This window comes from Pezoporus wallicus, unplaced genomic scaffold (genome assembly GCF_028554395.1).
Source record: "Pezoporus wallicus isolate ANWC-B61680 ecotype Strahan unplaced genomic scaffold, APGP_CSIRO_Pwel_v1 contig_4722, whole genome shotgun sequence".
Classification (NCBI taxonomy): Eukaryota; Metazoa; Chordata; class Aves; order Psittaciformes; family Psittacidae; genus Pezoporus; species Pezoporus wallicus.
The window spans coordinates 1,674,254-1,686,633 of NW_026641840.1; the positions used below are offsets into that span (position 1 = coordinate 1,674,254).

The 12,380-nt window shown below is 46.7% G+C and overlaps 1 protein-coding gene across 1 annotated transcript in view; it reads left to right on the top strand.

Moving 5' to 3' along the window:
• EXOC4 (exocyst complex component 4) overlaps positions 1-12,380 on the top strand; it is a 393,664-nt gene that overhangs the window by 329,849 nt on the left and 51,435 nt on the right. Inside the window, exon 14 of the mRNA XM_057425605.1 lies at positions 6,561-6,739. Within this exon, the coding sequence (XP_057281588.1) occupies positions 6,561-6,739 (179 nt within the window). The remainder of the gene's footprint in view (positions 1-6,560; positions 6,740-12,380) is intronic.

Here is a 12,380-nt window from a genome sequence, read left to right on the forward strand (position 1 = left end):
CTGCGACCAGTGCTGCAGCACTGATCCTGGCGGTCCCCAACAGAGATGCAGAAGTTGTGGAGACTTCAATGAACCTCAAAGCTGGTTTTTAGGATGAGCTGGCTCTGCAGTCCTTTAAATCCGAATCCTTGAGGTTGTCAGGGTGAGTTTATATCCATTGAGGATCCTTTTGCAGCAGCTTTTCATCAGGGCTACAAATACTGTTTGGGTGTGCTGAATATTTAAAACACCTTCAGGTGCTGAGCCTTTGAACCCAGTGAATTGGCTTCTTCAGCAGGAAGGTGGCTGGGAAGGGGTTTATTGTTCTTGCCCCAGCAAATCCTTTCAGAGGGCTTCCCCTTGCAGCAAATAGGCCACGTGGGTTGTTTGTTTTGGTGCTTGCATGATTTCTTTCTGGTGGTTGAACAAATCCTGGTGCAAGGTGAAGCCAGAAATCCCCTTTTCTCTCTTTCTTTATAAATAAGAACATAAGGAGAATCTCTTTGGATCGATCAAGGGCACAACTGTCTGCCTGGGTAGCTCCTGTATACCATCCTAAAGGTCTCCAGGCTGTCACTATGGCTCGAGTGTAGGAATAGAAGACAAATGGGTTATAAAACTTCTATATGACATACAGAGAAAAACCTACTGATCCAGAAGAAGCTGCAAAGCTGCAGTGGGACTGATGCAAATACTGTCATAATACGATTTCCATTATAATGTGTATCATGTAAGACTGTATATATAATATACAATATGTATTCTAAGTGCTTTATATTGAGTTGTTATACAGCAAGCTTTTTACCCAGTAATTGTTTTCACTGACATCGTCATGGATGTTCAGTTTAATGTGGATTTGTTATAACACTGTGGCATAGCAGTAATCCTTGTTTTGCCAGCTCATCCTCGTGCATTTGTGTCTTTGTTCACACTTTAATAGGTACTTTTAGGGTATTCCCTCTACAGCCACAGCTCTGCCCGCTGCTTTTAGCTACGGTTTAAATTCATCTCCTTGCTTCTCATCTGCAACCATCAGTGGAAATCATCCCTCTGAGGTCTATGGTTGTGAGGGTGTGAGAATGGACAGTAGGTCCTCATTGGGTCGGTGTGTTCCAGGGGTCTCCCAAGGGGCTTGCTTGGTGTTCCCCCTTCCTTCTCCAGCTCCATGCTCCCTCCCAGCAAGTGTTTTCATAGAATCATCATAGAATCATGGAATGGTTTGGGATCGGAGGGACCTTAAAGCTCCTCCAGTTCCAACCCCTGCCACAGGCAGGGACCCCTTCCACTAGAGCAGCTTGCTCCAAGCCCCTGTGTCCAACCTGGCCTTGAACACTGCCAGGGATGGGGCAGCCACAGCTTCTCTGGGCACCCTGTGCCAGCGCCTCAGCACCCTCACAGGGAAGAGCTTCTGCCTAAGAGCTCATCTCAGTCTCCCCTCTGGCAGGTTAAAGCCATTCCCCTTGGCCAGAGCCCCTCTCCAGGTTTCTCATAAGCCCTGTTAGTTATTGGAAGGCTGCTCCAAGGTCTCCTTTTCCTCAGCATTATTTGATGAAGGAATAAGTGACACTAATTTCTTGGCAGAGAAAAGGGAGAGGAGCAGTAAGTGAGCATAAAACTGCTGCCAAGGGTACATCAGTGTCCTGGTTCAGCAGTAGCAGTCATTTTTCTCCTTGGTAGCTGGTGCAGTGCTGTGTTTTGACTTTTGGCCTGGGAACAGAGCTGATAACACTGGTGTTTTAGTCAGGCCAAGGACTTTGTGAGCCTCATGCTCTGCCAGGGAGGAGGGGAAGCCGGGAGGGAGCAGAGACAGGACACCTGACCCAAACTGCCCAAAGAGGTATTCCATACCACAGCACGTCATGCCCAGCATATAGACTGGGAGCAGTTACCCAGAAGGGCTGGATCACTGCTCGTTTGGGCTGGGTATTGGTCGGCGGGTGGTGAGCGGTTGTATTCTCTTCCCTTGTTATTTCCCTTATCATTATTATCATTGGTGGCAGCAGCAGTGGTTTGTGTTATACCTTAGTTACTGGGCTGCTCTTATCTCAACCAGTGGGAGTTGCATTCTTTTCGATTCTCCTCTCTGTCCCTCCAGGAGCAGGGGGAGGGAAAGAGGGGGGGAGTGAGTGAATGAGCTGCCTGGCTGGGTTTAAACCACGACAGTCAGACACCTGCTTCTTCATTCTATTGATGGGGGCACTTGGCTCCTTTTCAGCCCTGCTTTGGCACGGTCAGAGTGCCTTAAACATAGCAGTGCTCATCTTGATTTATCACACGTGCTCTTCCCTGGCCTTTCTTCCCCCTCAAACAAGTTTCCTGTCTCATGTATGCTGAAATATGGATGAGGGAAAGCCTTGTATATTGTCATCAGTCCCTCTGTTGAGGCCCTCAGTGCCCTGGGTTAGTGGGGAACTTGGCAGTCCTGGGGGAACAGTTGGACTTGAGGATCTTAAAGGTCTTTTCCAACCCAGTTGATTCTATGCTTCTATGATTCTGTTTCCAGGCAGTTTTGCTCAGTGGGTTGTTTAATTGTATTAACAGCCCCTTGCTGTTAGTATCACCACTGCTCTTGGTTGCTGGAGGAGAGGAGGGGGAAGGTGGTCTGCCTGCAGGAAACTTCTTTGGGGAACCAGTACACCAGCTTCCCGTACCTGCTGGTGCCATGTCAGGGATGTGCTATGCATCCTGTACAGTATCCACGAGAACAGGGTGGATCTAAAGCTCAAGTATTGCTGGTCACTATGCTTGGAAGGTTAAAAAAAACAGAGAAGTTAGGGTGGTTTAACAAAGGGAAACAAAATGAGATGCTTTGTTAATCCAAGGATTAAGCTAGAGCACTCAGCCTGCTTTGACAAAGCAGAGATTTAACAAAGAACCCAGTTGCAGGGTACCCAAACCCCATGGGGACTGAGACTAAAGGGCAATGAAGCGGTGTGGCAGCCCCGTCAGTATCAGTGTGAGGAAGAGTGAGCTCCCACAAAGAAACAGCTGGAGAGTGGAGAAAGGCACTTGAATCTGCTTTATTTGCAGTGCAGTTGATCTGCAGCATGAATCTCCATCTTGAGAATGGGTGTACGCAGAGCTGAATTAATCACTGGAGAGAAGAGCGTTGTCTTTTGGTACAGGCCTGTAACACGCTCTGTTATGAACCACTGGATAATGAGGTTTTCTCACTTTATCAAGTATATCATCTCTGGGGCTGGGAATGTCCATCTTTGGGTGCTCCCCAAGAGTTGCAGCATCTTTTATTTTCCCAGACACTTTGGCAAAGTCCAAAGCAAACGTCCTGCCTAAGGCAGGGTGAGATGTGCATCCTCAAAAGTCGTGGCGATTCAAGCCAAGGGTACCCATGGCAATATCAAAACCTCATCAATCAGATGCAGAAGGTGGCTGCACATCTCTGCGTACGTGCTGGCTCTGTGTTGGATACATGCGTACAGACACACACGTGACGAGCATTGGCTGAGAAACTATAGGAATCAACGGTTTGAAGGTGCTATTTTAAGGCAGGTATTCAAAAAAGCAGAGCTCAGGTTGGATATTCAGTTGATTTGGGGGGGGTTATATCCTTCTGTTAAGTGTAGCCTTGCAAAGACAAAGGCCTGTAGTGAATATTCTCTCAAGCAGGCATCAGAACGCCAGCAAAACCTAGCTTCAGGGAGACGTTTGCTAACAGCAGGTTTAAACTGATATGGGAGGCATCCACTAGAACTCTTTATAGGTATCTTCTGCAAGGGAGTTGCTTGCTGAAGGTTGTCTCTGTTACAGGTTTCGGTTTGTAAATTGGGGTTTCTGCAGTCAAGGATGTGTATTAAAGAAAACAAATATATTTGCTGCCCTTTTTATACCAGCTTCTGTTGTTTTAGAGCGAGGGGCGGAATCGCATTGATCTCCACAGCGTTTAAAGAGTACAGCTTCCCCTAGAAGACCTTATTTGTATTCCTAACAGGAACAAAACTAGGAAATACACCATGGTTTGTATGCTATAGATTTTTCCCAGCCTTCCTGAAATCACTGCATTATTCATGCCCAGGCTATCCATCCAAAGCAGTGCCAAAACTGTTTTGCTTTGCATGTGGGAAGGCAGAAGAGTTGTCCCTGTGATCGGAATGAATTGGTAATTGTGGTTGTGGGCAGCAGTGTGGTAGTGACTCCTTTTACAGCTCTCAAATGGTGTTTTCCATAGAAAGTGCCTTTCCTGTGGCACTTTGTATTGGGAGGCCGTGTTAACGAAGGTAGAAATTCATCACGTGTTTCATTTCTTACGTTTCCAAGTGATTTATGCAGTTGCCAGTGGGATTTGGTAGTCTAAGTTCACAGGAGTGCTTTGGTTGGAGGGAAGAAAGCGTATCTATGAAATGTCTTCTGCTCCACAGGAGCGGATGATTGTATCTGAGTGTTTGTAGGTGGATAGAGTTAAGTGATGTGTTCTGTGTCTGCTGTAGAAGTCAATAATGTGTTTTACTTTAAAGAAACATAGGATCATGGACTGATTTGGATTGGAAGGAACCTTAAAGCTCATCCAGTTCCAACCCCTGCCACGGGCAGGGACACCTTCCACTAGAGCAGCTTGCTCCAAGCCCCTGTGTCCAACCTGGCCTTGAACACTGCCAGGGATGGGGCAGCCACAGCTTCTCTGGGCACCCTGTGCCAGCGCCTCAGCACCCTCACAGGGAAGAGCTTCTGCCTAAGAGCTCATCTCAGTCTCCCCTCTGGCAGGTTCAAGCCATTCCCCTTGGCCTGGCCCTACAGGCCCTTGTCCAAAGCCCCTCTCCAGCTTTCCTGCAGCCCCTTTAGGCACTGGAGCTGCTCTAAGGTCTCCCCTTCAGGAGCCTTCTCTTCTCCAGGCTGACCCAGCCCAGCTCTCTCAGCCTGGCTCCAGAGCAGAGCTGCACCAGCCCTTGCAGCATCTCCATGGCCTCCTCTGCAGTCACTCCAACAGCTCCACGTCCCTCTTGTGCTGCTGCCCCAGAGCTGGATCAGGGCTCCATTATTCTGGTCATGCTTTACCCAAAAAACAGTGGTCTACCCCACCTATGAGCTTGTCCACCCTCTTCAGCCTTGTATTCCCCTTCAAACACCTATGTGGGCTTTGGATAAGTGTTTGTATCCTTTTATGACTGTCTGAGAAATGCTCGGTCAGGGAAGCTTGCAAAGAGCTTTCCTGCAGTTCAGAAAGGATTTAGCATATTTCCAATAGCCAGAATGGATCACAATTAACCCCAGGAATAGCTGAATTACCACGGCCATGGTTCACTGGATCCTGTGTCTCAGTCCCCAGACATAGCTAAGAGATAAGAACTCCTCCCAGACCGCAGTACGCAGGATGCAGCCTAAGGCAGTGTGTTTTCTATTGTCAAGAAGAAGAAAATCCTCAAAGAGATTTTTTTAATGAAGGCTATTTTTACTTCTGCCTTTAATGAATTCAACTGAGCAATTTAAAACCATTTCAGGGTTGTTCTTTTCTTTTTCTCTTTTTTTTCCTCCTCAAGTGACAGTGAAGTCCCACAAATCTAGGGAGACGCTGGCACTAAAACTGCTTAGATAGTACATGAACTGCCACTGATGGGATTATTTTGCTGCAGCTCGTTGCAGCTATTATGCTCAGCAGCATGATTCCTCATTGTGAGTTCATAAAGGAGCTAATGACAGGAAGTGGAGATTTGCAAAGTTGAATGGAAGTGGAATGTAAATTCATAACAAAAAGAGCAAGTAATGATGGGACAAGGATACTGAGGACCCCGTGAATGTGCTGTCACTTACAGTCTTTCAATGAATGCGCTTGGTTTGAGGCAGGAGCTGTTGTAATTAGATGTAGGAAGCATGTCCTGATTTTCTCCATCCTCACGGTACACAAAAAGTCCTGCTGGTTTCTCCTCCTTTACCTGCAAAAGCAATGAGAACGTGTGCTATAGAAACGGGACAGGACAAAACATGCTCTTCGTGGAGGCAGGTACTGGGAAAGCCAAATCTGAATGCAAAAGGTGGAACTTGACAATGGAGTGAGCAGTTGCACACCTTCCAAGAACTTCTTGCAGCTTTTGGGGCGGTGAAGACGTTTGTCTTGGTCATCATTTTTCCCTTAGGTGCTATCTGCAAGTAAAATAATGCATGGGCTGACATGTCCCTTTGTCGTAAGGTTTCACAGGAGATTTCTTGAGATAGATGTGTGAAAAAACCTGAAGCAGGAGCGGAAGAGCTGAGCTAAAAGCAAAGATTAAGAGTGCTGTATGTGGTTGATACATACATCAGGGAGACACGGAAGGCACCTGCGTGTCTCAGCAAGGTGTCAGTGCTGGGTGGAGAGGAGGAAGCGTGGGAGTTGATTGGGATGAAGTTTGTAACTATGAGGAATAAGTCAGAGATCGTAAATGCAGGGGGAAGGATAGAAAATAACCTGAGAAAGAGGTGTCATTCACTGTAGCAAGACTTCAAAAACTCCTCCAGGCAATATTCTTGAGACCCCACACCGCAGCAGCTCTACGTTTGCTGGTTGCACCTTCTCCGTGGTGTAACCGATGTCTTCTTCCTCTTGCTGTCCCATGCTGCAGTTCTGATGTTGGCTTTGCTTTGCATTTCAGGGCTGCTTTTGGCAAGGAGTCAGAAGTTCTCATTGGCAACCTGGGAGATAAACTCATCCCTCAACAAGAGATCCTGCGGGACGTCAGCGACCTGAAGGCCTTGGCCAACATGCATGAGAGCCTGGAGTGGTTAGCAGGTCGTACCAAGGCAGCCTTCACCAGCCTCTCAGCCTCCCAGAGTAAGTAGTTTCCATAGGAGAACCTTTGTTTTAGGAATGGAAAACGCTCAGCATAAATACCTGATTAGAGCAGGAGTGGGCATCCTTTGTTCTTGATTTCAAAGCAGGTTTATGACAGAGGGAAGCAGAAAACAAAGCAGCTTCATCTCTTTCTTCCTGCTGAATGCTGCGGTGTGGCATCTGCTCAGCCTGTGGTGGGCACCACGTGAGGGTGCCAGGAGCATCACTTCTAGCATAAGCTCTGAAGGGGCTTTCAGAGCTTGAGCTTTTCAGCTGTCCCTGCACAGGAGCAGGTATCAGTGTCGAGACAGGTTTCATTTCCTTTAAAGCATCGCTAGATCACTGAATATTTAAAAGGAGATGTGTATTATACATTCAGGAGAGAAACTGCACAGCTTTTAATGAGGAATGCCCTCATGTGCATGTCACCAGGGCACTGATGCAAAAGCAGAAGCAGCCCTCGGTGAAGCAAAGTGCCAGGAGGGCAGAGACAGAGGAGCCTGGAGGTGCTTGGGGCCATCAGGGATTGCCTGCATTACCTTTGTGAGATCCTTTCACTTCTCTGCGCTTCAGCTTTTGCTCCTTCCTCCAGGGAATAGTGATTTTTCTGTCTGGAAAGTGCTAGAGATGTGATTAGTGTTGCTTCTCTTATTGCTGTCACTGGCATTGTCTGCACAGGGTCACAGTCAGAGGAGGGCTGTAGCTGTGCCCCAGCAGTAGAGCTCAGCATAAACAGACCTCAGCTCTGCTGCTTTTCCACCTTTCCACTGTTAGTAACTTACAATGAGCCACCTACAGCTCAGCTGACCTGGGATTAAGCTTCTGCTAGGACAAAGGTTTGGGTCTCAGCTGCCTCCTGAGCCATTCCCAAGAGCTGTCCTGGGTCACAGCCAGCCCCCCGGGTAGGTGGCTGTGCATTTGTTAGAGCAATTCATGCTGCCCTAGATCCCTGTGGTAAAACAGGAGGTGTTTTACAAATACTGAACACCCACTGTTGTCTAAGGGTTATATTAAATGCAGCTGCCTCGGGTGTGGGAGGAGGCATCTACACTGTGTTGTCAATGAGGAGCCGAGAAGAAAAGAGAGGTGGTAGGTGTGCCATCCCTGGAGGCATTCAGGGCCAGGCTGAATGTGGTGCTTCAACCTGATCTAGTTGAAGATGTCCCTTCTTATTGCAGTGGGGTTGGACTAGATGACATTTTAAGGTCCCTTCCAACCCAAACTATGCTATGATTCTGTGAAAAACACTGCATATAAAAGTCCACACAACTTGGTGAATCCCAGGATACATGGGGGTGTAGTGAGGATACATGGCATTTCTGCACTTGGTCATGTAAATATGGAGCAGGGTCCTAGGGGAAGGTGCCCACAGAGGAGCAGGACTGTGGGCAGCCAGATCTTCTGAGCTCCTACAGGAATGTGGCATTAAAAATCACCTCAGCCTTATTTTCTGGGATATTTGTAGGTGCTAAATAAAGTCATAGTGTTATAGCTCTGTAAAAGTTATTATCATAGAATCATACGTTGGTTTGGGTGGGAATGAACCTTAAAGCTCCTCCAGTTCCAACCCCATGCCACGGGCAGGGACACCTTCCCCTAGAGCAGGTTGCTCCAAGCCCCATCCAACGTGGAACATTCTCCCTTGACAGCAGTGCATCTCTGGTTGACTGACAGTCCTTCCTGTGGCTCATAACTCTGCTCTAGAGCAGGACCTCTAAACCTTTCACTCCCCCTGTCCACCATCAGTTCATTGGGATCCAGAAGGATAATGAAGATTATCCCACCAGGTAACAGTTAGAGACCCAAAATACTGCAGGTAGCTTTAACAGTCCTGTAACCCATACTTTGAGCTCTCAATACCTGAATGACCTCTGCTTTCACAGGGTGAGCTCTTTTTGAAACAAAAGAAACCCAAACCCAATGGAAACTGCAATCAGTGCTCAGTAGCCAGATATTTATTCCGAGCACTTTAATTTCTGGGGGAGTACTTGGGGCTGAGGAGTTGTGCTCTAACAGTCAGAAGCTGTTGAAAATCAAAAGCATCATTTATAGTTTCACGTCTAGTTCAAACTTAGATTATTTAACAGCATTTTCCAGCCATTAAAGGGCATGAGCCTGACTTTCAGCTTTCTGAGAGGACGTTACACGGAGCAGTGAATAAACATAAAAGTACAAAGTGTAGTATTTCACTTGGCAGCATCCTCCTGACAATAAAAATTCATCTTCCTTTGTAATAACTTTATACCAATGCACTAAAATATCTGTACACAAATGTCAGGAGGATCTGAAACAAGGGAAGAACGAGGAGTGTTGGAAAACGTTAGAGGCTCTTGAACTCCTGGTTGTAAATGAAACCTGGTGGAGTATATCTCATAAACGGAACATCAATAGAGCTGGCTGCAATCTATATGGGAGAGGTAAAACGAGATGCCGTGGGGCAGAGGTGGTGGAATAATTCGGATGTATTTACAAATCCAGCAAGCTCCAGTGATACAGAGGGGAGTGTGATTCTTTTGGGGAAGAATAAGAGTGAACAGCAGAGGAAAAATGAGGTAAGATGTCTCTTTCCATCCCACTTGGGCAGGAGGAGAGCCATGTGAATGTGCTTAGACTGAGCCAGGAGGGAGGTGTTAAAATGGGAACCACCTATGTTAATTCCAAAACACTCAACTGTCATCTGAGTTATTCTGTTCTCTTCTGTTGTCATTTGATCATCTGAATGTCTGAGCATCATTGCTGAAGGCCACAGCAATGATCATAAGGGGGAAGGAGGAAGGGGAATAACTGACCAAAAGCTAAGCTAAATAAGGGGGTTTCTGCTAGGCACTGAAGCTCACCAGCTTTGGATTCAGATCACCATAGGTGCAGCCAGCTTTGTCATTTCAGCATCAGTAACTTTGACATTAAGACATGTCCATGTGAAACCCAAGTGTTCCAGTTCAAATCAGCTGGAATCAGTGGTTCTCATACACAAGTTAATGGGCTGTTGGACACACAGCTCAGGTTTTGGGTAGCTGGCTTTGGCTGGACAGCATTTGTTATATTCCTTTGAGGAACTCTATCTTCTGCTTTTTCTCTCCTTGGACTAGATGCTGTGTTGAAGTGTCTGTGCTTGAACAAGAGGAGTAATCTCATTACTGGTAGCAGTGGTCAGGGTTTATCTTCCATGCTTACCACATGTTGGCTCAGTGCATCAGGAGAGCACACATACAGGTCTTTGACCATTTCTGTTTTCTGGCCCAGCAATGTGAGATTCCCTCTTGATCTCACTCAGGGCACCAGCAAAGCGCTTAGTGAGTGACTGAGACCAGGATTTTTGATGCAGTGCCAGAAATACCATCTTCTCCAACAAGTCCATAACATGGTGGTGGTGTTCCTGTATTCCTTCATGGTAAAAACTTGGTAGCTTTTCCAGCAAAGCTTCCTTGGCTGCAAATGGGCAAAGATGCCGGAGTGGGACTCTTCATCAGGGACTGCAGTGATAGGACAAGGGGTGATGGGTTCAAACTGGAACAGGGGAAGCTCAGGTTGGAGATAAGGAAGAAGCTGTTCTCTGTGAGGGTGCTGAGGCGCTGGCACAGGGTGCCCAGAGAAGCTGTGGCTGCCCCATCCCTGGCAGTGTTCAAGGCCAGGTTGGACACAGGGGCTTGGAGCAAGCTGCTCTAGTGGAAGGTGTCCCTGCCCGTGGTTGGAGCTGGATGATCTTATGGCCCTTTCCTATCCAAACCATTCTGTGATTTATAGGAATAGCTAGAAGTATTCAGAAACCACACAGTGGAATAGGGCTGGTATAGACATGGTTTGGGCAGTGCTAAAAAGAGGACTACCTGTCGGTGGCTTTTTGGTTAGGCTGTGAAAAGCCCCTTCCTAGAGATAAAAATTCAATAACCTTTTGCTGTGGCTGTGCCACAATTATCACTCATTTAAAACCAGTCTAGCTAATAGAGTGCTTTATCATGCTGGGCAGTCTCGGCATTCTTCATTATTTAGTGTTTGCTAAGCTGATGGCTCTTCCATAGCTCTTCCCTTATCTGCACTCCTTCAGAATTGGATTTTGTATTTTCCGAACCAGTCAGATATGACAAAGTCATTTTCTTTTGCTCTTGTCTTTTGAGGGAATACAAACTTCTTTTTAACAGGAACCATTTAAGGATTAAAGTTGCTGGAAGAAGATGAATTAACTGAGGAAGTCGAGTAAATTTTAAATAGGTTTTATATGAAAAATGGAAGTTAGGGTTTCCTCTTCTCTTCCTCTCCTGCTTCTCTGCCTTGTCAAACGCAGATAGAACATAAAGTCATCCTTTTCCCTTGCCGGAGCTTCAGCCTTCTGAAGCCCTTTGAATATTTAACAAAGAAGGAATTATTATGCATGATGAAGGAGCTGGGACGAGCTTTACATTTTTAAGATGGTTGCATGCTGTGTTTAGGTAGGAAGATGAAAGAGCAGCCATTAGCTGACGGAGTCGCAGCTACCCTTTTGAATCCAGCCAGCTCTTGGCATCTCCTGACTTCAGATCCTTGTAGTCAGCATTAACAACTGACTGGCTTAAATGTGGGGTTTGAAATGACTTTCACGTAGAGCACACATACAACAGGTTTGGCTTTCTCTTCTCGATGGTTTACTGGAAGTAAAGTTTTGGCCCGTGTGCCATGTGTCCACATACGTTTATAGAGAAGTAGAGGTTCTTGTGTCCACCCAAAGGTTTGCTTAGTGTATCCTGGGCACTTTCTCTGCGTCCCTTCTTTCTTGTCCTTAATAAAGAAGACCATTTTAGTACCTTAACAATTTTATCTAGAAAAGCAGACCTCTGACAGTAGTCTCAAGAAAGGCATCTCCTTTCCTGTCATTACCTTCTCCTCAAGAAGAAAATCTCTCTAGAAACTGACCCTGAGGCTCATTATTTAGTCAAAGGAAGAAGATTCATCAAGGAGCCCCCTTAGCGGAAGCTTTGCATCCGGAGGGGACTGAAATCAAGGCAGAAATGGATAAAAACCTCTGAGTGTTCTTACTGTGGGCTGTTTGTTGGCTTTTTGTACTACCCCAGGTCCTGGATTCACGCAGTTGGGTGAGGGTCTTACTGAAAACCACATACATACATGGATGCTTTCCCTTTTCCTTGGAGAAAAGCCTCAAAAAGGTGAAGAATTTGAAACATACTGCTTCTAAAACCAGACTTAAACCAATGATTTCTTTGACAGTGGTGGAAGCTCTTGACTTTTGACTTCCAGCTCCTCCCTGTCTCCTAGTGTCCTTGGGAAGTCGGCGGTAGGGCGAAGATTCCTTCAGGAGCAAAGAGTCAAGATGTTCAACACAAACCTGGTTTCACATGGGCGCCAGGCTGACCCTGTGTCTGCAGTGGCAGGACCTAGGAGGTGAACTCTCAAGAACTGGGAGTACACACTTGGAGTTAACCTCTGCAGCTCAACCCTGCCTACTTAGGGGGAAAGCAACCCAGTATTCGAGTAGATGCATGGGAGACCTTCTCCGAGGACTCCCTCCCTCTCTGGGACACCCATGCCCTTGAGGACATAGAGCCATAGAATGGTTCGGATTAGAAGGGACCTTAAAAATCACCCAGGTCCAACATCTTAACTCTGCTGGATCCACAGCAGAACAAACAGGATGAAGCCGTTTTTCCTC